General features: G+C 36.5%; 1 protein-coding gene across 1 annotated transcript in view; it reads left to right on the forward strand.

Annotated features, from left to right (window-relative positions):
- TTYH2 (tweety family member 2) overlaps positions 1-24,984 on the forward strand; it is an 82,207-nt gene that overhangs the window by 23,927 nt on the left and 33,296 nt on the right. Inside the window, exon 4 of the mRNA XM_003768550.3 lies at positions 15,044-15,264. Coding sequence (XP_003768598.1) covers positions 15,044-15,264 — 221 coding nt within the window. The remainder of the gene's footprint in view (positions 1-15,043; positions 15,265-24,984) is intronic.

Below are 24,984 nucleotides of genomic sequence, written 5' to 3' on the forward strand. Positions count from 1 at the left end.
TTATAACAAAAACTTTAAAAAAAAAAAAAAATGTGGTGAGAGGGAGATTTAGCAAATTTGACCAACATAGAAAAAAATGCTATGTTCTATGTGTGTGGATCCCAGCTTTTGTGAAGGAGGGAAGGGAAATGTGTTCTCATATTTCTTCCTGAGGCAGGTTTGTTCTTTTTTGCAACATTCAGTTTCATTTATTTTCTGGTGATGGTTTTTTCTATTTACATTTTTTATACTCCTTTATGTGTTGTTTTCTTTGCTGCTTATTTCACTTTGTATCAGTTTGTGTGAGTCTTTCCAAACTTGTCAATATTCATCATGTTTCTTACAACACAGTAATAGTAGTTATGTTAATTAACCACAATTTATTTAGTTCCCCCAGTCAATTCTTCCATAGGGAATATATTCTTAGCAAATCAAATCTCTTGAGAAAGGGCATGGATATTTAGTCACTATTTGCAGCATGCCAAATAGTTTTCCAGAGCATTTGTAGCAGTTGATGAGTTTGCCCACCAAATGTTAAATATGCTTGCCTTTCTACAACTTTCTATTGATTATTCCCGGTTTTTGTCATTTTTGTCAATTTTTTATGTACAATGGTTGAGTTTTTGTTGTTGTTCTCTACTCTTATTGTTTGTGATTTGAAACATTCATATAGTTGTTAATTGTAATTTATTTTGAAGTTTGTTCATCTCATTTGACTACTTATCTATTGGGAAATGGCTTTTGGACTTACATACTTTTATTGTTTAAAAATGTATGAAATGGATATCAAACCCTTATCAGAGTTATTGATAGAAATATTTTTCTCAGTTGACTTCTCTTATGCTAGATGTTAGTTTTTCTTGTACAAAAACTTTTCCATTTTATTCTATCAAAATTGTCCATTTTAGCTCATATAATTGCTGCCATAAGTTTGAGTAAAAATTTCCCACTACCCATAGCTATGAAAAATACTTGATTTACTTCCTTTCCAGTTTTAATGATATGATCTTTAATAATCAGGTCACATATCTATTTTGAATGTATTGTGTATTATAGTGTAAATTAGTCTTAACTTGATTGCTGCCAGACAGCAGTAGGCCTCTTAATAAGCAGAGAAGAAGCTAGATTTTGTTAAATGTTGACCCTAGGCATAAGAGAGAATACTTCACCTCAAAGTATCTGGATTCAGAAAGTATCCCCATCCATCTCTGAGATTTCTGCTCTCCCAGATGCAATAACTTGTCTCATTCTTTGTGATTAAAAGGAGAAGGATACAGGAAGAAAAGGGAATGGTTTGAACTGAAGGAAAATGGAGCTATTGGCCTTTTACCCTCTCTGTAAGACTCCTGCAGGTTTGATCCCATTGTGATTGATAATTAGTGCAGTGTCAAATGTTGAACCCCAAAAAATCCAAAGGCTGTGGGTAATGCTTAATGGACTCTTTATTGAAATCTATTGTGATCAGAGTTGACTATGCCCTTGAGCTCACTGTAACAGAGTTTGACCTATATTTATTTGTATGTTCTCCTATCCCTCTTCCTGTAAGCTGCTCATACAATATAATCCCTTGGTCTCTCAGAAAGGGCTCATCTTAAAGAGGCCGCTGTTCTTTTTCTAAATTCAAAGTATCACTGGTTTAGAACTGGAAGAGATCTTAGAGGCCATTGCGTCAAACCTGTTAGTTTACAGATGAGGAAACTGAGCTGAGAGAGAGGATAATTAGCAGTTGTCCCCATTTTACATATGGAAAATCAGAAACTTTGAGAGATGAAGTGATTTGTTCACCTCAGCAGAGAACCAGGATTAGCTGGCCACCTCTAGAGAAATCTGTTTCTCTGAGATGTTAAACCAGCAGAAGAATGACATTGTAAAGAACAGATCCATTATCTAGGGAAGGAGAATTTTCATGTGCTGATTCCTTATCCAATCCAGCTTCCAGTAGTATGTACTGCCAAATCTTGAAGATTCTAGATTGACTAGAAAGGATTGGGTATAGATCAGTTAGATAAAAGGAGAGGGAAGGAGTAAAGTAGGTGTGAAGAAATTTGAGAAAGGGCACAATTAGCAGTAGATTCACTAGGATAGGAAGAATTGAAAAGGATCTGGTAATAATAAATTACATTTCTATAGCACTTTAGGACTTACAAAGTGCTTGACATTTTTTTTTCATTTGTCCTCTCAGCAATTTTGAGGTAGAGAGCAAACATTATTGTCTCCATTTTACAGATGGAAAATCCAAGGTTGAGAAGTGAAGTATGTATCCTAAGATCAGATAACATATAGCCAGTAAGTAGAACAACTAGGATTAAACCCAGGCCTCCCGATTCCAAATTACCATGACCACTTCCAGATACAATCAATCGTGACAGCTGGATTTGATGTATCTCAAGATTTAGAGTGAGCATGAATTTCCTGGACAGCTCCACCTGTACCTCCCTCCTACCAGCTGCTTTGCACTGAAGAAATGCCATGGGAATTCTTCTATTGGTATATTGAATGCTGTCCAGCAGTTTTAAAAGCCTAGCTCTGGTCTCCCTACCCCTACCTCTCATTGGTAGAACTAAGAATAATCTGTCTAACCATTCTGGAAAGCAATTGGAATTATGCAAAAAAGTTACTGAACTGTGCATGCTCTTTGACCCAATGATATCACTGCTAGGTCAATATTCTTGGGAGCATACTTTTAAATGTTTAACAATCTGCTTTCCTGAAAAAATATGTGGTGCCTTGTATTTTTAAGTTTAATCTGACTTATTAACATTTTCTCTGTTTCTTTTTAAAGCATAAAACAATCAACAAAACAATAAACCAAAGCCTGATTTGCAGTGTTTGCTGATTTGAGAGATATAAATGCTCACACTGGAAATCTAACAATTGGCCCTTGTGAGTAGCCACAGGCTAACTAGCTCCAGCAACCCTTACTTGTGCCTCAAAGAAATCAGAGAAAAAGGAAAAAATCCTATATATGTACAAATATATTTATAGCAGCAAATTTTGTGATGACAAGAAATGGAATCAAAAAGGGGGGTGCCTTTTAATTGGGGAACAGTTCAAACTAGGATAGATATTTGAATGTAATTGAATATTATGGAAAGTCTTGTATGAACTGAACCCCACTTCTCTTTACTATTGGTGAAGGAACTGAGGCTCAGAAAGAGGAAGCTCCCCTGGGAAGTCCCACAGCTGTGAACTTACATGCATAGACATATAACCAGCATGTGGAGAATGTACTGTGTCTCCTGCACAGTGGAGTGGGGGAAGAGAGGGACTCCCTCATTCCCTGAGATGGGAAAAGATGAAATGTCCTTTTTGTTACCATTTTGTAACATACATTCAAAATTGGACTTTCTGGCCCCTGGGATTTGTGGGTAAGATATATATATATATATATAATACAGGGGATCTCTCTGAAGAGAACGACATGAAACAAAAGTCTCTACCTTTGCACTGGTATAGCTCCAGAATCTTGGGACATTTCTCTTTATTTTCCTCCAAACCACTAAATCCTCAAAGAATATGTTTGTCCTATAACTGTTCCATGTCCTTCTATTCGAACTGAATGTATTACCACTGAGAAGAGCCTTCTGTCTATAAATTGCTACTGTGTCATTGCTTTAGTCTCTAATTGTGTGTGTGTGTGTGTGTGTGTGTGTGTGTGTGTGTGTGTATCCCCTTGGGGCCATCACTGGTAAGCAATTTACCCGGAATCACCCAGCTAGAAAATGTCTGAGGCTGAATTTGAACTCAGGACCTCCTGACTCGAGGGTCAGTGTTCTATGCGTTGTGCCACCTAGCTACCCCTCATCCCTTATTCTCAAACTGGGAACTTTGAGGAACAACTGTAGGAGAGTCTGCTGGTAGTTTGGGACAGAAAGATAAAATCCCAAAAGGTTCCTCATACCTGTATTTGTGGAAATGTAGTATAATAGAGGGGAAAGCCTTACCCCATACTGGAGGACACCTTGAGGTCCCCAGGATACAATGGAAAAAAGCCTAAGGCTGAGCCTCCTGAGACATTATATTTCAGCTTCTGGACATTTGTCCCAAGAATGAGTCTATTGAGCGTCTCATAAGTAATGTGAGATTAGACAGGGAAGGAACTAAATTTGGGGATGGGTCTGTGGAGATTGTTCTAGCTAGGGGCTTAGAGCATGTGAGTCTACTCTGGATATTGAGTGGGAGGAAAGAATATTTAATACACACTTAATTCATTCATTTGTCTATTTATTCCCTGCAAGGAAGGAAGAAACAAGCATTAAGTATTTCCTGTGTTTTAGGCACTGCACTAATCACTTTACAAATATTATCTCATTCAGTCCTCATAACAACCCTGGGAGGTACATGCTATTAGCTCCCATTTTATAGATGAGAAAATTGAGGCAGAGCACAGAAATTAAGCATGAGACCAGATTTAAACCCAAGTCTTTCAGACTCTAGTGCTCTATCCACTGTCACCAGCTGCCTCTAGCCATGAAATGAGAAAAACCTATGAATGCCTTGAAATATTGATTACTTTCCTGCTTTCTTCATCAATTTCAATACAGATTAATCCTAATTCTTTTTTTATTTTGGAGGAGGGCATAAAAGCCAAATCTGTCTTTGGGAGAAATCATTGCATTAGAAGTAGATTTCAGTTCAGATCTTGGCTCTGACTTTGTAAGCTTTGTGACCATAAATGAATCCTGCAACCATTCAGCCTCTTCATCTGTAAAATTGGGGTACTAAGAGCACCTAAATCTTAGAGTTGGTAGCATTGAGAGATAGTACATAAAACTCACTCTGCAAACCTTAACTAATTATTGTTAATAATTTGTTGAGAGAGAGGATAGGGAAGAGAAGCTGGGATGAAGAGGGAATTCCTATATGTGAGAATGATCAAATAAGATTAAGTCCTTGACTTTCTGTTCCTTCAATACTACCATAATTTTCTTATTAACAGCAGTCTTGTGTCTAAGAAGAGATGCTATGCAGACAAAAAGTGTCCCAAATTTGTACCCATAATCCTAGCCCATGGTCCAGTAACCTTTACCTTTCTTTGCTTACTGATAGCATAGCGACTCAACTCCTTAGCAGGTCTAGAGTTTTCTAGCTTGTTCTCTGATTGGTAAAGGCTAGGATGATAACATGGTCTTACTCTGTCTCTAGTACAGTTCCTTGCCCAATGCAGGTGAGCACTGAGCCAGTTTCAGAGCAGCAAAAGTGGATGGAGTGTTGTGTAATGGAAGTCATAAAGTCCAGATTTTAGTTGTATCTCTGTCTCTATCAGAGAGAGAGAGAAAAGGTCGAGAAGGGGGGAGGAGGAAAAGAGAAGGGGGAGGGGGAAAGAAAGAGAGAAATAAGGGGCTGCTAGATGGTGTAGTGGATAGAGCACGAGCCCTGAAGTCAGGAGGACCCGAGTTCAAATATGGCCTCAGACACTTAACACTTCCTAGCTGTGTGACCCTGCGCAAGTCACTTAACCCCAAATGCCTCGGCAAAAAAAAAAAAAAAAAAGAAAAAGAGAGAAATACATACATATACACATGTGTATATTTGCATATAATTGTTTGTATATTGTCTCTCTAGAGATATAGATTATTTTAATTTTTTTTCTTATATCCCCAATGTTTAGCACAGTGCTTAGTATTTATTAAATACTTTAATAAATGCATCAATACTTTGACCATGTCTGACATCATATGCCTCATTCTGTACCTATAGTTCCCTATTTTCTTGCCAAGAGAAACTAGGGATATTTCACTCTCAATACTCTGAAACCCTAAATAATCACTTGATCACAGTTCTGATGCCTTTCAGAACAGAACTGCTACATAAGCAGTTCCACTGGTTTTGTCAAACACAACATCTTTATGCAGATTTTTTTTTTTTTAGCAGTTTGTACAGTAGACCTCATTGACTTAGAAAACCACATATTAACATTATGTTGCATTTTAAAATTTTATTTGGCTAAAACATTTCCCAATTACATTTTAATTAGGTTTTGTCTGGTCATGTGTTCATCACCTTTGGTGTAGATAATCTGTGTTGTAGGAGGCCCGTCCCATTCTTCACTGATGCCATATTGCCAACCCACCTTTTCTGGTAGCTCATTTCTCTGATGACTTCCATCACACCATTTCTTCATTAGCTGACTTAATTAAGTGGGAAATTATGGCATATTTATAATTGCAAATTGACAAGTTATATTTATTGGTGAAAGTTTTTGTTTTTTATAAATGCATTTATAAGCTACTAACCTATGAGAAGTAAGTAGCATACAACAGAACTGAGCATAAATGTCTGAAGACCTGAACTTGTGGTATCGAACAAGTCTGCAAAACTCGTGTTTTTTTCAATCAATAAGTATTTATAAATCACCTACTCTATGATAGACAGAGTACTAATCACTGGAGATCCAAAAGCCAAAATGAAATAGTCTTTGCCCTCAAGTAATTTATAATTTAACTGGGAAAACAACATGTACCTATATTCGTAAATACAGAGCATAATTAGTCTATACAAAATGTACAAAATTAATACAAGTTAATTTGTGAAAGGAGGGCACTAGGGTAGATCAGGAAATATTTTGTGCAAAAACTGTTTTGAAGTGAGTTTTGAAGGAAACCATGAATTTTTAGAAGGGTTGAGGAAAGAATGCATTCCATACATGAGACAGAGCCATTGCAGAGCCCTAGAGACCAAAATGGAACATCATGTTTGAGGAATAGTAAGTTGGTCAGCTAGCTGGGGCCATAGTGCATAGAGCTCCCCAGCCTGGAGTCAGGAATACTCATCTTCTTGAATTCAAGTTGCTGTGTGACCCTAAGCAAGGGTCACTTAACTCTTTGCCTTAGTTTCCTCATCTGCCACATGAGTTGGAGAAAGAAATGGCAAACCATTCCTAGATTTTTTTTATTTTGCCAAGAAAACTCTAGATGAGATTGCAAAGAGTTGAACATGACTGAAAAACAACTAAACACCATCAAAATAGACCATTATAATTGGACTTTGGAGGGCATGAAGGGGAATTATGTGGGGAAAAAAAAAAGAGTTGGAAGTACTTGTAGACAAGGGAGATGACCTAGAAAAACTCTGAGATGTGGAGGGATCAGAGCTTGTGGTGAACATGAAAATAATTTTAGGAAAAGATAAAATAACAAAGGAATTTCAGAGTTCTTACTCATAGAAGTGAAATATTTATGGACGGTGGCAAGATAAATATGTGAGCATAACTTTATGTAGGTGAGTGAAGGTAATAAGGATTGAGAAGATTGAGAAACTGAGAGGTTAGGGTAGTGCCTTTGTGGGAGTTTGAACACATATGTTGAGATTCCTTGCCATAAGAGAAAGGTTGGAATAGAGAGAGACTGAGCCAGGCACTGAATTCATTGAGAAAGGCTGGAAATTATCCTGGGAAACAATGGAGAAAAAGCCACCAGACTCTGGATTAGATCATAAATTTGGATAGGTACAACTTGTAACAAAGGGTAACCAAGGACACATCATTATCCAAGTCTCAAAGAAGGCCAGAAAATGAAAAGAGGATGGGTGATGGAGGTGGAGATAGAATATAGTGTAAGGAATGGACATACAGAAAGTATCTATGGGAGTAGGCTCATGAGAGAGAGAGGTCAACAAGGTTGGAGAGCAGAGTCTAGTTTTTTGGTGTTTGGGAGAATAAGAAGGACTGGGAGTTTCTTAGCCATTAGGAAATGAGCTCAAATAGAATCTCAGTAAGTGGGGGAGGGGGGCAGGTAAATAAAATGTTCAAGCATGAGCAAAGCATGTAGCTCCTGTTCTTCCCTTGTGAGAATGAAGATAAGCTGAGAAGAAAAGATACCAGCAGCACTACAATAAAACAAGCAAAGTTATTAGGTTTTCTTCTCAATATCCTCCACAATATCAAACAATAACAAAATTATTTGTTTTCAAAACAAAGCTAAGGGAACTTTTTACCCCAAACTCATTAAATATAGCTTTTGGTACACAGAACTTGTCTAGTTTCTGGGTATCTGCACTGGGCCCTTAATGGGCCAAATGAGGCCTCCTTAACTGCTGTCAGACCTGCTTAGTATTTTTATCAGAAAAGGTTTTTCCCCAAGTATATATAACAGAGTAGAGTCAGCATGGTATAATGTAATGATTCCCAAAATATGGTCTGCAAGCCCCCTGGAGGTTCCAGAGACTTTCAAGAGAATCCATGAATTGGAAATTATTTTTACAATAGTACTAAGACATTATTTTCCTTTTAAAATACTCCTTTTCAACTACACATTGGTGGGAGGCCAAATTTTCTTTGTTTACTTAAACCAAAGCAACATTGAAATATATTGATTGCAGAAACAGAGATAAATCCAATTGTGTTTTGTTAATCCAGATATTAAAGAAGTCTACAAAAATATGAAAAGCAATACCATTCTTCTCATTATTTTTTCATTAAAACTTTATTCATGTTAACATGTAAATTACATTTACCATTATAACATTACATGGGTATATATTATTGTCTTTTTAAAAGAATTATACATTTTTAATTTTTTTAAATAATAGCTTTTTATTTTTCAAAATACATGCAAAAATAATTTTTAGCATTCACCCTCGCAAAAACTTGTATTCCAAATTTATAAATATTTTTTAAATGTTATCAGAATATAATGTGGAGGTAAAGAACTGGCAACAATTGAAGTCTTCTAACATTCCCACCAAATAATTTAAAAATAATTCTTCAAATCAAATTTTGGAATATCATAGCTAACAAAAGGTCAGTGAGATATTCTTCCAGCCTAAGACAGCTTAGGAAGTCAAGAGAAGAGATCTGTGACCAGGAAGGGACTGCAATAGCAGCAGTATTCCAGAGATGGTAAATGAGTCAGGCAACTGGTCAGAAAGAGATCACAGGGGATTCTCTGTTGGCATTGGGTACAGCTGATGCTGATTGGCAACTCTATTGTCCATATGCAATTCTGAATCACAATTGCAAGGAACACTTATGGTTGGTCACAAGAAAGCAGAGGTCCTCCTTGCAGTTCCAAGATGAAGAGGAGCACTAGCTCTTGTGGCTACACAGGAGCAAGAGTTCTTCTTGGGTAATGACTAGAGCACAGACCAAGAGAGCACTAAACACACTGTCACACCATCCTGGAAGTAGTGAAATCTTGTAGACCTTTAGAACTAGCTCTGAAAATAGCAGCACAAAAATGTCTAAAGCTTAGGTCAGAGCATTCCTGTCCCCAGGTGAGTTGAACCCAACTTTAATATAAAGTTCAAAGTGAAGAAATAGATTGGGGGAAAAAAGCAAATAACAATAACAATTAAAAACCTTAAATATTAAAAAAAAAAAAAAAAAAAAAACTATGACGGTGGCAAGGAAGAAAGGTGGAAGAGGAAGACAGCAATGTGAAAACAGCTACAACAGAAGCCTTGAGGAAATATGCTAATTGGACCCAAGCCCAACAAGAATTCCTGGAAAAAGTAAAGCAAAAGATAAGGTGGTAGAGGAAAAATTGGGAAAAGAAATGAGAATGATATAAGAAAACCATTATTAGAACAGTTAGAAGGAATCTACATAAGACAAAGGGTAGGAATGTGATTCAGTTATGTTGGAATGATCTCCAAAAAAGGAGGGAGGTAAGAATGCAGAATGCATTGGGAATAGGGAATAGGGAAAGGTAGAATAAGGAAAATTTTCTCAGATAAAAGGCACACACATAAGGATGAGCTTTTATAATGGAAGGGGTGGGCAGGCAATGCTTGACCCTCATTCATCAGAATTGGTTCAAAGAAGGAAGGATATAGATACCCACTCAAATGGTTATAGAAATCTTGTCTTATCCATTACAAAAATGGGAGGGGAAAGATTTACAAGATGGAGTGGGTGAGAGTGATAAAAGGAAAGATGGATTAAGTCAGGCTGTATTCAGAAACAAAACAGATTTTTGAGGAGGGATAGGATAAAAATAGAGAAGGATAAACAGAAGAAAACAGACTAGAGGAAAATACACAGTTATTGCTGTGAATGTGAATGGGATAAGCTCACCTGTAAAACAGAGACAGATAGCAGAATAGATTAGAAATCAGAATCCAACAATATGTTGTTTACAAGAGACATAACTTGGGAACAGAAAAACAGAACTAAAATTAAGGGCTGGAGTTGAATCCGTTTTGCTTCAGCCAAAGTAAAAAAGACAGAGATAGCAGGCAAAGCAAAAATAGACTTAATTAAAAGAGATAATCTGGGAAACTACAATTTGCTAAAAGGTACCATAGACAATGAAGTGTCAAAAATTTTTATATCTGATAAAGATCTTGTTTCTCAAATATATGGGAAGCTAAGTTAATTTTTTTAAAAAAAATTTAGAGTCATGGGACAGCTAGTTGGTCTAATGGATAGAACACTAGCCCTGAAGTCAGGAGGGCCTGAGTTCAAATCTGGCCTCAGAAACTTAACTATTCCTGGCCGTGTGACCCTGAGCAAGTCACTTAGCCCCAGCTGTTTGAGGGGGGGAGGGGAGAGAATTAGTCATTCCCTAATAATAAATGGTTAAAGGACAGTTTTCAAAAGAAGAAAGCAAAGCTGTCTATAATCAGATGAAAAAAAAAAATGCTCTAAATCATTATTGTCTAAAGAAAAGGCAAATTAAAATAATTCTGAGGTATTGTGTAGTGTTCTGGTTGGTTTTCTGGAAGTCTTGGGACCAGCCTTCGTTTCAGCAGAGTAATCATCATAAGAATAGCCAGAGATAAAGCCCAAATTCTTTATTATCTCCTTCAAAGGCTGTCTCCTTCACTTGGGGCCTGGCCAGCTTTCTGGAGGTCCTTCAGATAGGACTTGGTTTCAGTGGAGAAATGAAGGAGAGCCACCAGGAGTCTGATCAAAGATGGAATGTCTCTCTGAGGCTGGGGCTTGTGCTCCAGCCTCCAGTCACCACAAGGTGGGAGGTGGAATGAATCTGTCTGGCTGAGTTTGTCCCAGCTTATGTGCTCTACATCGAGTATAAACCAATCATTATATCACTAGGGAACCATTATTTGTTGTAAGATTAAATCAGTCATACTGAACTGGAGAACTATTAATCACCATGGTAAACCAGATAACAATTGTCTCATCAATTCCACTGATTTAACACCTTGTAAGACTCCTTGTTTCAAGTACAGAGGTCTGGCCCATTACAGTATTACCTCACACCTATCAGAAATGACAAATGCTGGAGAAGGTGAGGGAAAATAGGTATACTAATAAGCTTTTGGTGGAGTTGTAAACTGGTCCAAACATTCTAAAGAACAATTTAGAACCATACCTAAAGGTATGTAATACTGTGTATACTCTTTGATCTAACAGTACCATTACTAGATCTGTATCCCAAAGAGATCAAAATTAAAAGAAATGGACATAGATATTTGTGCCAGCCCTTTTTTTGTGGTGGCAAAGAATTGGGAATTGAGGGAATAGTCATCAATTGGTAAATGACTAATTTATTGTGGTAAAGTACTATTATGGTAGAAGAAATGATAAGGGAAATGGTTTCAGAAAAAAAATGTAGCAAGATCTATTTGAACTGATACAATGTGAAAGGAGAATAACTGGGAGGTTATTGTGTACAGTAATAGCAATGTTGTGATGATGATCAACTGTGAAAGACTTGACAGTTATGATCAATTCAGTGATCCAAAATAATTCTAAAGAACTCATGATGAAAAAAATGCTATCCACCTCCAGAACTGATGAACTCTGAGTGCAAATTAAAGTATAATTTTCATGCTCTATTTTTATTTTTTGTGACATGAAGTGATTTCATTTTGAGTGATTTCACATGTATATTTGATATCATTTGCTTGCCTTCTTAGTGGATGGGAGAAGGCTTTGAGAGGGGGTGAGGAAGGAATTTGGAACCCAGAATTTTAAAAAATGATAACAATTACAAATTTGTTTTTTAAAACCAATTTTCTTTTAAGAGAGTGTAAAGGTCCTTAGACCAAAAAGTTAGAATGAAAATGCCTGCATTCATTCATTAGTATGAAATTTATCACCAGGAGGGCAGCCAGGTTGGGGAAGAGTCAAGTATATGTCATATGAGTATTATTTGAAGGAACTAGGGCTTTTTAGCCTGAGGAAACTTCAAATATTTGAAGGCCTACTTTGTGGAGGAGAGATTTTATTTATTCTGCTTGGCCTCAAAGGGCAGAAACTAAAAGTACTAGATAGAAAATGTTTTAGATGAGTTATCAAGAAAAATTAGAAGTGTCCTGAAGGAGAAAGGGCAAGAGATGGTAGGTTTCCTTTTTTTGTTTTTGTTTTGTTTTTTTTAGGCAACCACAGTTAAATGACTTACCCAGGGTAACACAATGAGTAAATGTCTGAGTCCACATTTGAACTCAAGTCCTCCTGACTCCCTGTCTGGTGCTCTATCCACTGCACCACCTGTGAGTTTCCCTTCCTTGGAAGTTTCAGGCAGAGGTTGGATGACCACTTCGGGGTATGTTTAAATGAGGAATCTTTTGGTGCAGGCATTCGACTTGGCCTGCTGTTGTTCCCTTCGGCTCTCATATTCTGTGGTTCTGTGAAATCTTACCACAGATAGCACTGTTCTAGTTGTGTGACTATGGACAAGTCATGGAACCCCTTTGAGTCTCACAGTCAGATTTCTAAGGGCTAAATTGCAAATGGGTTGAGATTGGCTTTGTTGAGAAGAAGCTTCCTCCACTGAGATGACATATTGAAAATTGTTATATCCTTCTTGTAGTTAGGACCCACTGCAGCCAGCAGAATGTAATCGTGTATTCCCTGCTACTGCTACATTAGTGTTGCCTCCAATTAAAATGGACTTGAGTCAGTTAGTAATTGTATTTGAAGGCAAATATAATGTAATTAATTAAATTCAAGAGACCTATGTACAGGTGGAATACTCATTATGTCGCCCAATATTTAAATTTTTTTTTCAGATGCCACACAGAGCCTAATTTTAAAGTCTTCCTCAGATATGATCATGAGCAAATTATTTAACTTATCAATTTTGTTTTTCTTAAAAATGGAAGAATTTAATAATACTTTACAGGGTACATAAGGATCAAGTTTACATAAAGCATTTTGTAAATATTAAAAGCTTTATAGAGGATGTTCCAAAAGTCTTATTGCAAAAGCTTGACAAAGGGTTTTTAAAAACTTGCAGTAGTACCAAGACTTTTGGGACATCCTGTATAAATCTAAGCTATCATTATTAACTAGTCTCATTTTCTAAGCAATTTTATGTCATTGTTAGCAGTTACTGTTTTTAAAGGTTTTTGTTTTTTTTTTTTTTACTTAGATCAATTTCTGAAAATTACAAAAGCTGTCTGGATTAGAACATACTTTCCTTTATTCAGTTTATGCCTTTATTTCTTCATGTCAAAATGCAGACTCCTTCCTTTGACAACATGTATTAGGAGGTGAAGAAGTCTAAAGCTGGTGAACAGAAAGAGAAGCCAGCTGCTCTTCTAAATAAATGTCTGGCTACCATTCTGCTGCAGAGAAGTGTTTGGCAGAATCCCAGGCTGCTTTCCTAGACTGAAGAATCTTATATCTCCTGCATTGAAAAGTGCCTTGCTTAACACCGTGTCCTTAATGTACCACTCATTTGGTAATCAAGGACAACAGCAGCACTGTCATCACCTACAGTTTCTGCCTTTGCCTGAATAAATGCTGCTGCCATCCATGGGGACAGGAATGTAACAACCAGCCTTCAAATTAGAAGTGATGGAGAGGAAGCCCGTGAGCTAAAAGGCATAATCTTTGGAGTTCAGTTCTGTGTCATAGTTTTAATGATCTGCTCAGATTATTTTTATAGGAATTGGATTGTAAAGATGTTAGATTGTGAGGTTAAGCATTAACTAAGCCAATTTTAAGCATTAGATTATTATAAAAACAATTTTAGAACTTGAGCCTATCCTACTCCTAACAAAGGAAAACAAAGAAAATGGGGGAAGGGGGTTTAAAATTTTTCCTTTGTTGCACTTGATCAAGGATCTTATTTCTCTTGTAAGAAGCCAAATTTGGGGACAACAATCTGGTTTAGGTCAGATTGAGAAACTTCATTCTCTACCTACTTATACCTCAAACCCACTCCCCAACCTTTACCTTTCTTGGAAATGGAACATAGCGGGGGAAACTTGGTTATACTTGTCTTCTGCCAACCTGCTGTTGGAGGGGGCAGGATTCAGCTCCCTACTGTACTCATGAGCAAGAGGGTAAGCAGCTGTGAAATGACCTGACTCAGAAGTAGTACCTGGAGCACCTTCTTTCTCCCAGACTTCCACTTCCAGAAGTGGGATCAGCCATTTATATTCCTGAAGCATAGTTTAATTATTGTACCCAAATGTGTTTGGAATGTATGTCTTTCATGTGGTAGAAACCACCAGAGGTGATTTTGAATCTTTACTGTAACACATGACTTAGCTGAATGCAAAATGAATATCTATGGCTACAGATAATATAATTTCCTGGTACTAAAAATGAGTACTTTAAAAACTAATACCACATGAGTTTGAATTTTCATTTTAATTTTTCCTCAGATCTGACTTGCATCATTTCAAGGAGACCTTTAATTGTGCTTTTATAGAATAGCAACAAAAGCAACAAAAACAACAATAATGAAAAAAAAGAGCATGAATAGCATTTATTTGGATGAAAAGAAATGATTTCTTTATCAAAAAAAAAAAAAGCACCCTTTTCTCAGTATATACATAAATTGTAATTCCATTTTACCATAACCCTATATATTTCTTTCATAAGAGATCTCATTCTCATTTTATGGATGGAGGTAGTCCTATATATACTTAGTTCTGAGGTTCTTTAACTTTTTTGTGTCATGGAATCCTTTGAAGTATAAGGGATCCTTTTCAGTAGAATGCTTTAAATACATAAAATAAAAATAAAATAAAAAGCATAAAATAAATAATTTTGACCAGTACAACCTAAAAAAAAAAGTGTTCCTCCTACACAATGAGCCCAAAGTGTTTGCCTACATTGCATACCTCCCAACAACTGCCAGCTGTCTTTCTCCCATATTTGACAGTCTCTCACATCCCTCTCTTCTTCCTTCCCCACTCCCAGGTGTCAGGTACCACCCTAAAAATGAAGGTGAACTTGGAACAACACTTGGCACGACTCAGTGAGATCTTTGCTACCCGGGGGGACTACATCCAGACGTTGAAGTTTGTGCAGCAGATGTCAGGCAACATCATCCTACAGCTCTCAGGACTACCTGTGTGGAGGGATGTCAGCATGGAACTGACGGAGGTGGCCAACAAGACCACCTATGTGGAATATTACAGGTGAGAGAGAGGTGGCGATGGGGAGGGAACTGGGGCGGAACACTGAATTTTAGGCAGATCTTCAGAATGATGATTGAGGGCAGGTTAAGTGAGGCAGTGTATACAACACCAGTTCTAGTGTCAGGACAACCTGAATTCAAGTAAGGCTTGAACACTAGCTCTATGACTCTGAGCAAGTCACTAAACCATGATTGGAAGAGAGACTGAGAGGGAGAGAAAGCAGATGGTTGTCAGTGGTGGTAATTTGAGTACTTCCTAAACAAGGCTCCTGTCCTCAAGATATTTACAAGAGTCTTAAGATATCTCTGGAAAGGATGTAGGGACAAAAAAAAAAAATAAGTTAATTTAACGAGCATTTACCTTATTTGCATAAATTAATACCAAGTACTATGCTGTACCAAGTTGGCTTGAGTTGCTATTAGGGAAAAAGTAACTTAAGACCTAGAGGGTGTTTTACCTGTAAATATTTATTTAACATCCAGACCTCCTCTTCCTCACCTCCTCCAGATACACTTTTTAAAGTGTTTCAAATGCACTTCTGCAGTTTAATTTACATTATTAACATTTTCTCTATCCTTTACTTAAATCTAAGTAATCAGAAAAACAAAATAGATCCTGCTCACACTGAAAATTTAAGTGTGCCAAATTTGAGCTGGTTCTAATACACAGCTGTCCCCTCCCTTCCCTGTACTCACACAGTCACTACCCAACTTTAGACACTCACTACCCCTCACCTGAACTATTTCAATAACCTCCTGATAGTTTTTTTTTTTTTTTTTTGCCTACAGCCATTTCTCTCATCACTTCATGAGCCCCGCCTCAGAGGAGGCTACTCATAAAATTTAGAACTAGTCCAGGAATGAGAATTTTAGCATTTTAAAGAGGATGTGGAGCATATAGAATTGCATTGTGGCTGGAGTATATGGATAAAGGAATACTAGGAGATAATCCTAAAAAAATAATAGGGTGAGAGCCACATGAGGAGGGTCTCGAATGGTAGGCCAAAAAGTTTAGTCCTAGGCTCAAAGATTCTCAGTGGCACCTTGTTGCCTGGTGAATAATCGGTGCTATTCTAGAATGGTTAATCTGGTAACAGTGGATAGGATGAAGATGTTGAATGAATACACAAATAGGATTAAGTGTTTCTATGCAGGACATAGGGTTGAAGAGGGCAGTGAGGGCAAGGCTCCTGTACAGCTGTGGGGAGAGGTTGTTGAGGGAGCTGGGGGAGATTATGGATTCACTACCTAGAGATAACCTTCCCTGTGACTGCCAAAGCCCAAATCCCACACTCCCTTAAATGCTATTCTGTCATAATCTTGCTTTACAGAAGTTGTGAGTTACAGCTTTCTTTACCTTTTCCCCTCCCTCTCCATCTCTTCCACCTTTCTGTAGGCTGATTCAGAAAAGCCTTTGGTCTTAAAAACATCTCACAAGCCTTGTAAATGCCTTCCAGTATCCAATGTCAATCCTAAAAGCCTTACCTCCCAGGAAGATGTGTACTGTCTCTGGTTTTGAGACTAGTGTGGTTAACATTGCATTTTTACAGTCCAGCGTTCATCATGATCTCCAGATCTGATAGAATGTAAGCTTTGTGAGAGCAGGTGTGTTTTTTCCCATTTAGTTTTTGTATGTAGCACCTAGGATTTATTAAGTGCTTGTTGAGTTGGAGTAAATCAAATTGAATGAAATATTTCTCCCCTTGAGAAGTTTCCAGTGTAGCGGCAAGACAGAATATACAATAATAGCATATAACAGTACTAAATAAGCAAAGGACATAACTAGTCCGAGCTCTGCAGATATACTCTACTTTCTCCTTCTAATGCTTGAAAGCTCTCCAGCCTAATGATCTGAAAGCATTTACCGATAATGTTTCAGGGTTAACCCCATATTTCTGGATTGGCTACTCCCCAGCCGCTTTCCTAACTGGCCCCTGTCTTTCCCATTAACACACCTAATGTATTACAAGCAGAAAGAAATCGCTGTACTAAGAGTTCGATCAATCAACAAGCATTTTTAAATAGATTTTTATTGATATTTCCCCATATCTGCCTCTTCCTAAAGAGCCATTCCCTTGCATCAGAGTTTACAAAGGCTGGGGAAAGAAGAAACTGAGTAAAGCCAATTAATAAAAAAAAAATGCTAACCTTAATATTGTTCCATCCCTTTGGTCTCTCAACTCCAAAAAGTGAGGAAAACATTTGTATATCTTTTTTCTTGTTTTTTAAAATTTTTAAAAAGTGTGTCTGTGTGTGTGTGTGTGTGTGTGTATGTGTGTTAATCCATTCACATTGTAATACATTATTTTCCTGGCTTTGCTTACTTTATTTTCCATTAGTTTATTTATGTCTTTACTGTTTCTCAATATTCATTTTACTAAATAAGCATTTACTAAGCATCTGCTGTGTGTCAGGTACTGTAACAAGTGCCATGGATACATAAAGATGAAATTTTCCCTGCCCTCATGAAGGTTCTCTTCTATTGGGAAAACTATAAATATAGAGTAGGTCTCTGCTGCTCCATGTATAGTATGTGGGGTGTGATTGCCCCTTTTCCTTGCATACTGTTGACCCATTTTTCTTGTTCATTCTTACTCCACCTTCTAATGTAATCAAGCAGTATATTCTGATAAGTACTAACACTGAAATATTATATTTCCTTTATTAATTAGCTATGAAACCTCACCAGTTTCTCTCTCTCACTCTCTCCCTTCTCCCCCAAGGTTATTGGCTATACTATTTATTATCAGTATAGCAAACCAGATATAAAAAAGGTTCCCATTGTATCAATTGTGAGAAACATCATGGCCAGTTACCTTTAACTATCGCTATTACTACTAACTTCTCCTCAATTCTGAAAACACAAATTCCTTGAGTCCTCTCAGCAATCTTTTCTCAAAAATTCTCTCCATGGGTTAAATGCACTTCTCTCAGGAAATCAATTCTCTTCATTCTTTTCCGCCAGCCTCTTTTTATTTGTCATAATTAACAATCTCTCCAGAGCATCAGTCAAGCTCTTGTTTCTTCAGACTCTTCATAAAATGACATCTGAACTGTTGACAGTTGAATGACAGTTAACAACAGACATTCCAAAGTTCCATTGCTTCTCAAAGATGCAATAACATTTTATGTCTACATACAGTTTTTGGGACTGTACTTTTGGAGAAGCTAGTGTTAAATTTCTCCCCACAGTCAAAATTTTTAATCCCCGAAAATGATTTAAAAGAACATCAAATCCACATTAATATTCTACACAACACACTTACCAGGCTGCTTCAAATAGCAGCATTTAAGACCACAGTGCTGGTACATAGTAGGTGCTTAATAAATATTTATTGATTCAAACAAGGAGAAAAAAAGGATATAATGCTAGCTATTGTAATCATAATAATAGCTAAATATAATTACAATTTCAGACACTTACTGGCTGTGTGATTCAAGCAAGTCACTTACCCTATTTGCCTTTGTTTCCTCATCTGTTAAGTGAACTGGAGAAGGAAATGGCAAAGCACTCCAGTATCTTTGCCAAGACAACCCCAAAGGAAGTCATAGAGTCAGATATAACTGAATAACAATAACAATACATTCATAGTACTGCATGTACATTTTAAAAAGCCTAGCAAAATATGTAATTCAACAGTGAATTATATTTAGCTGAAGGGATAATCATTTCTCCCATAACATCATAATTTAGCTTATTGATAGATTGGCTTCTGTAAGGATTCTTTTGTGACTTGTTAACCTTTCTACATCTGTACCTAAGTCAATTAGAAGCTTACTACAGTATTTCTAAATTCCTCTGTTCAGGGAACTCTAAAGCAGAGATTCTAACTTTTGTATATGGTTTAAGTATCTAACTTAACTATCTGAACTGGATTCCTTTTGGTCCTAAGCAGTTATTTAGTTTCTCTATTCAGTGTCAGCTTTAAGCAGGACCTTTTTCAGGAACTCCTTGTGCTGACTGGAACAGAAACTGCTCTATTATTCTTGAGCTGCTGTTTTAAAGTAACAGTTTTCTTTGAAACATTTTTTTTAATGTTTCTTTTCTATCAATCCATGGATTTCAGCTGTGCCCATTTCTATGTATCTAAAATAAGAAAATCATGATTTGTTGTATATTCATAGGCACAATGCCTAGCATATATAGTAGATGCTTAATAAATATTGATTGATTATTATAGATTATTGATAGACCTTCTACCTTGCTTTCTAATTCTTTATTTGAGATGCTTCATGTTTCTTACTTTCTATGTGATACTAAAAGTTCATCCATACTCTCTGATCGGTGGCATTTTTCAGCAAAATGCTGTTATCTTGCTTTAAATTCCTGATACTAGTATTTCAGTATTGGATCCTTGGAACCCACTTCCTCTAAAACAAAGACATTTTATTCTTGGGTGCATTTGACAAAATTTGACAAGCCACATCATTTACATTTTAACAAAAAATAGTTTTGCCTCTCTGATATCTTCTTTAGTTGAAAAAAAAAAAAATTCTAAACCTAAACACCAAAAATAAGCATCTCTATACACACAGAATACCAAAAGAAGATTCTCTTTGAAACTATGAATCTCCATTTCATTATACTTGCTTTTTAACATATATATATATATATATATATATATATATATATATATATATAACTAAATTTTGAACTCCTTTATGTTCTCTTCTGTATGCTTCTAAAAATGTTTAAATGACCTTCTTTTTTTGCGTCATTATTGGTAAGTGCTCCCTTTCCCAATTAACCAAGAAAAAAAAACAAAAACGAAAATCCATAGAATGAATAAACATAGTCAAGCAAAAATATATATATTTCTTTAAGCCTTAATCAATTATCTCTATATGGGGGCCAGTGATATGCTTCATCATAGGTTCTCCAGAGGCATGGTCATTGAATTGATAAGACTTAATTTGATAAGTTTTCAGTAGTTATTTTTTTACTTTGTAGTTATCCTCACATAAATTGTTCTTTTGGTTCTGCTCACTTCCTTCTGTTTCAGTTCATATACCCAGGATTCGCTAAGATTTTTCTTTTATCGTTTCATGTGGTACAGCAACATTCCATTATGGTTATATACCACAGTTTGTTCGACCATTCCCCAGACCTCCTTAAATTGTAGTTCTTCGCTTTTATTCCTCCTTTCTCATTTATTACTCCCCCCTTCCTTCAGGATGAGAAAGTTTGTTTTGCTTGCAGTTATTTCCTCCCTAGTATTATCTTTCCACTTAACCCCTTGGCTTTAATTATTTATATACTAAACTTTGTGTATATATTCAATCTTCTTTTGTCCATCCCAAATAAGTGATCTCTGATTTCAATTCTTTTTTCCCAAATGATAAGTTTGATTTATTAATGCATGACAAATGTGACAAAACTTGTCTAGCTATCTTACCTTTAGAAATCTTTATAAGCAGCCTCAAACACTGAAGAAAAAACATATTGTGAGTAGTCAAGCCTTATTGTAATAAATTCATATTTGTTGTTGTTCAGTCATTTTTCCAGTCATGTCCAATCCTTCATGACCCCATTTGAGATTTTCTTGCCAAAGATACTGGAATGGTTTGTCATTTCCTTTTTCAGCTCCCTTGACAAATGAGGAAACTGAGGCAAACAGGGTTAGGAACCCTACACAGGTACTAAGTATCTGAGGCAAGAGTTGAATTCAGGAAGATGAATCATCTTGACACTAGGCCCAGCACTCATCCATTGTACTACCTGGCTACCCAAATAGATTCACATGACTTTGAAAAATTCATATAACCTTCTATAAATACAAAAAAAAAAATGCTCTGGGTTTTTGCATTACAAGAAAAAAAAATAAACCTCTAATGCCATCACTTTAATAAGTGTCTCCTTCTTAAATCTGTCCCTGGTTCAACTAGACTAGGCACAATAAAAAAAATTTACAATTGTATACACAGCTGTTAAAGAAACAAAAACCCAAATATAATGATACGAAGATGGCATTTATTTCCCTGATGCAAACAATTCCTGTTTTCAAGCCAAAGAAAACCATTTTTAGAAATCTCTTTTAAGACATTTTTCTTTAAACCACAATGGCCTTTTGCCTTACCTGAAAACACGACTTTCTTTCAAATCCATATACAGCTAAAAAAAATATTTTAAGCCAATCCAATTCATAATTTGCTTTGTATTTGAGTAGTTATCAATCATTGTTTCATGAAGAGTTCAAGGGTGCTACAAATGTCTCTGTTTGATAAGCAAAACAATTCCTTATGCACATGCATGAGTTGGAAATTACTTGTCTTTTCAAAGTATGCTGCTTATCAAAGTATATTGCAACACATTCACCTGTCACTGAAATTAGAGCTGCTACAAGTCCTGTTGTTTTAAACTGAGACAATATTTATAAGGTAAAGACACTTGATTGGCACTTGTATGACCTTTTCATTCAAATTCATATTAGTTTTCTACACTGACTGAAAAATATTTGTGAAAAGCTACTGGAATAGAAATTTTTAAAATGATAGGAGGGGTTCAGATAGCCTCTGCCCAGTTCTCAGGCAAGTGGAGAGAGGGTAGCTCATAGAAAGGGGCAGAATGATGATAACAACAGCAGAGGGTAATTGCTCCCAAGGGTGCAGCAGTGCAGCACACAATTGACATGGGCACAGAAGAAATGCATGCTAGTCAGGCAGTGCTTAGCCCCCAACCTGCTACTTCCTTCACTTTTCCACTCCTTTGTTTGCACTGGCCCGTCTCCATCTCCTGAAGCTGATTCTTTAGAATTTAATTTCTCATGATAACTTGCTTTCTTCTTTAGAGTATATCTGTCACTTGTCCATCCAGGTCAAGAAAAGAAGGGAGAGAGAAAGGAAGGAAGGAGGGAGCTAGTGATGGAAGGAAAGAAGGAGAGAAGGAAGGAAGAGAAAGTTGCTTCTTCATCTGTGTTGTGCTAATGATGATTTAGCATCAGACTATTGTGACCTCTGTTCCTTGGTCTTGGTTTCAGAAATAGGGCAATTTTGTCTATATTTCTTCCTTGTAACATACTCACTGTAAACTTTTATCATCAATTCAAGATTATTCTCTTTCTGTGCTTCTTTAGCTCATACAAGAAAGGATGCTGTGGACCTAGATGATGTTGAATCTTAGCAAGGCAAATACTGCTGTGCATTTCATTCCAAAAACTACATCCATTAATTTTTCAAAAGTGGTTTAGGCTAACATAGATCAACATCAGCTGGATTCCAGTTTATTTCTGGTTCTGTTTCAAGTGATCGCATATTTGTTCCCTCCTAATCTCATTTCCTACCTCAGACTGTTGCTCAATTCTACAGACATCTCTTTAGTTTTCACACAAACTACAAAGTCAATGGGCTCTTTACATGGCATCCCACCAACATCAAATCATCTTTCTAGTTTTTTCAGGCTGAATTTCCTTCTAACATTATGCCAAGTCAAAAGTGGACCTCTAAGACCTTCCATTAAGCTACTCATCCTTTCTAACTCAGGTACCTGCCAGTTCCACAGTCACTCTGTCACCTTATTGACAGATTTGCTAAGTTTGTTCCCTAGAATATGGTATTTCCAAGAAAAGCTTCCTATGTAACCTATGAGATCTCTCTGCAATGTTATATCAAATTTCAGCCTAGCCACCTATCAGTATTCATGGAATCTAGTCATCCATAGATGCTCACTCTGGCTCTTTCTCATTTCTCTCTTTCTCTGTCTCTCACTGTCTCTTTGTCTCTGTCTGTCTCTCTCTGCCCCAGGGAACCTTGCTTTGGTTCTTAATTGCCTCAGTTTGATTTCCTTTCAGTCTCCTTGCTTTCAGGCCTCTTCTCATGAAAGTCTCTGTTCTTTCAACCAATCTTCTTCCTCAATGAGGTATTTGTAAATCAGTTCCTAGATGAAGTCTCCTATTATGGTATATGGTGTTTTTGAGTGATCAGTCAATCAGGAAATTCACAGAATACAACCTGAGTGGTCTCCCCAGTTCTGATCCTGCTATGAATTACCTTGTAATTGCTTAATTTTTTTGACCTTTCTTTTCACTATTCACTTGTTTTATTCTCTGTGTTTGCTCTTAAAATCAGGAAACACCTATGAGTTCACAGTTCAGAAATATCAAAATATTTATTGTTTGTCAACTTCTTTTTTTTTAAGTAGCTTTGAATGAATCAGTAGCCCCAAAACAAAACAAAAAAACCTAATACCATAAATTTAGGAACCAATGATGATTTATTGAATTCACTGGCAAGGGAGCTCGACTGAAAGAACAAAAAGAACAAAGTTTATGTGTATGTATGCATAAATATGTACACGCCTAAATGTGTGTATATGTGTAGCATATATAATTTGTATACATATAGTTTGCATATGTGTGAATGAGTAAGTTTAAGGAGGAAGTGAATTGGGTATGGAGTACTTTAAGATTGGGCAAGGAATAGGGGATGTGGCATTCTTGTCATTGGTCAGGCCTATTCCTGGGAACTATTAATAGAAAAGGCTCTTTTTGGGTAAATCATTTCTTGTAATCCAATTTTAATAGATCAGACTGTCCCTATTGCTTCAGCCATAAAGAAGACTGACTACAGACAGGGTAGGGGTTGCAGTACAACCTGAGATAGGGGCAAGGTAGAGAAACCACAAACAAAAAAGAAGTTTGTTTTGCTTTCTCTGCTACCCACAGTCTGTAATTTCTAAATAAATTAACTTTTCTCTAACTCAGTTTCTCTATCTCTTAAATAGGCATAGTTATGATTATATACTATTATACAAGGATGTTATAGAACTATAACATAACATAGAAACAATGATTGTTTTTATTATTGACTGGGAAAGGAGTATATCAACTGAGGGAAAGGAATCAAAGAAGTGTTCTCTCCAACTAGTTTCTTGCACTCAGTACGTATTTATTGAGTGAGCCAATCTATGTATATAATAAATCAGGCATAGGAATTTATTTCAAATAGTAGATAAAAGAGGGATTGTTGTAAGTACCCCTGTCTAAAATAGAATGTGCCAAAACTCATACAATATCCAGTTGTTTTTGAGAAGAGAAGGAAGAAAACAGAGACTGGGTGGTTATTAGAATTCTTTACTGGAGATTTGATCTCCTGGCAGGCAACTAAACATACTCACCCATGCCATTCCTAGTTCCTGGAATAAGTCACTGAGGAAACAGGCCACAGATACCTATAGAACTCTTAGTCTCCTCATCTCGTTTATCCCTTAACCTGACTGGCTTGCCTCCATTTCTGGATATAGAAATCTTTGTTGATGACATGCAATGTGTTGCAAGCAGTGCAAGTAGGGTTCACTAGGCTTTACAGCCTATCTATGTAAGACTGTACTATGCTTGTTTGTCCTGTTACTCTGAAGATGAATAACATCATCCTTCATAAGTCTTAAGTCTTTCCATATTTTTAATAGTCTAAAACAATATTGATTAATATGGCTGGTGTGTAGTGTAGTTTCCTTATTTTTCTCTTTTGATTAAACTTATTTTAAAGCTAACTTAGTCTGAGATTATGATTACTACCCAGGCTTTTTTTTTTTTTTTTTTTTTTTTTACATAATAAATTCTGCTCCTGATCTTTATTTTTTTGTTTGTGTGTACACAAATAGACTCCAATTCATCAACCAGTCAACAAGCATTTATTAAGTACTTACTGCTATGTGTCAGGAATTCAAGGACAGAAGTGAAAGTGTCCCCTTCCCTAGAGAAGTTCTTAATCTAGCTGAACAAAA

This window comes from Sarcophilus harrisii, chromosome 4 (assembly GCF_902635505.1).
Source record: "Sarcophilus harrisii chromosome 4, mSarHar1.11, whole genome shotgun sequence".
Classification (NCBI taxonomy): Eukaryota; Metazoa; Chordata; class Mammalia; order Dasyuromorphia; family Dasyuridae; genus Sarcophilus; species Sarcophilus harrisii.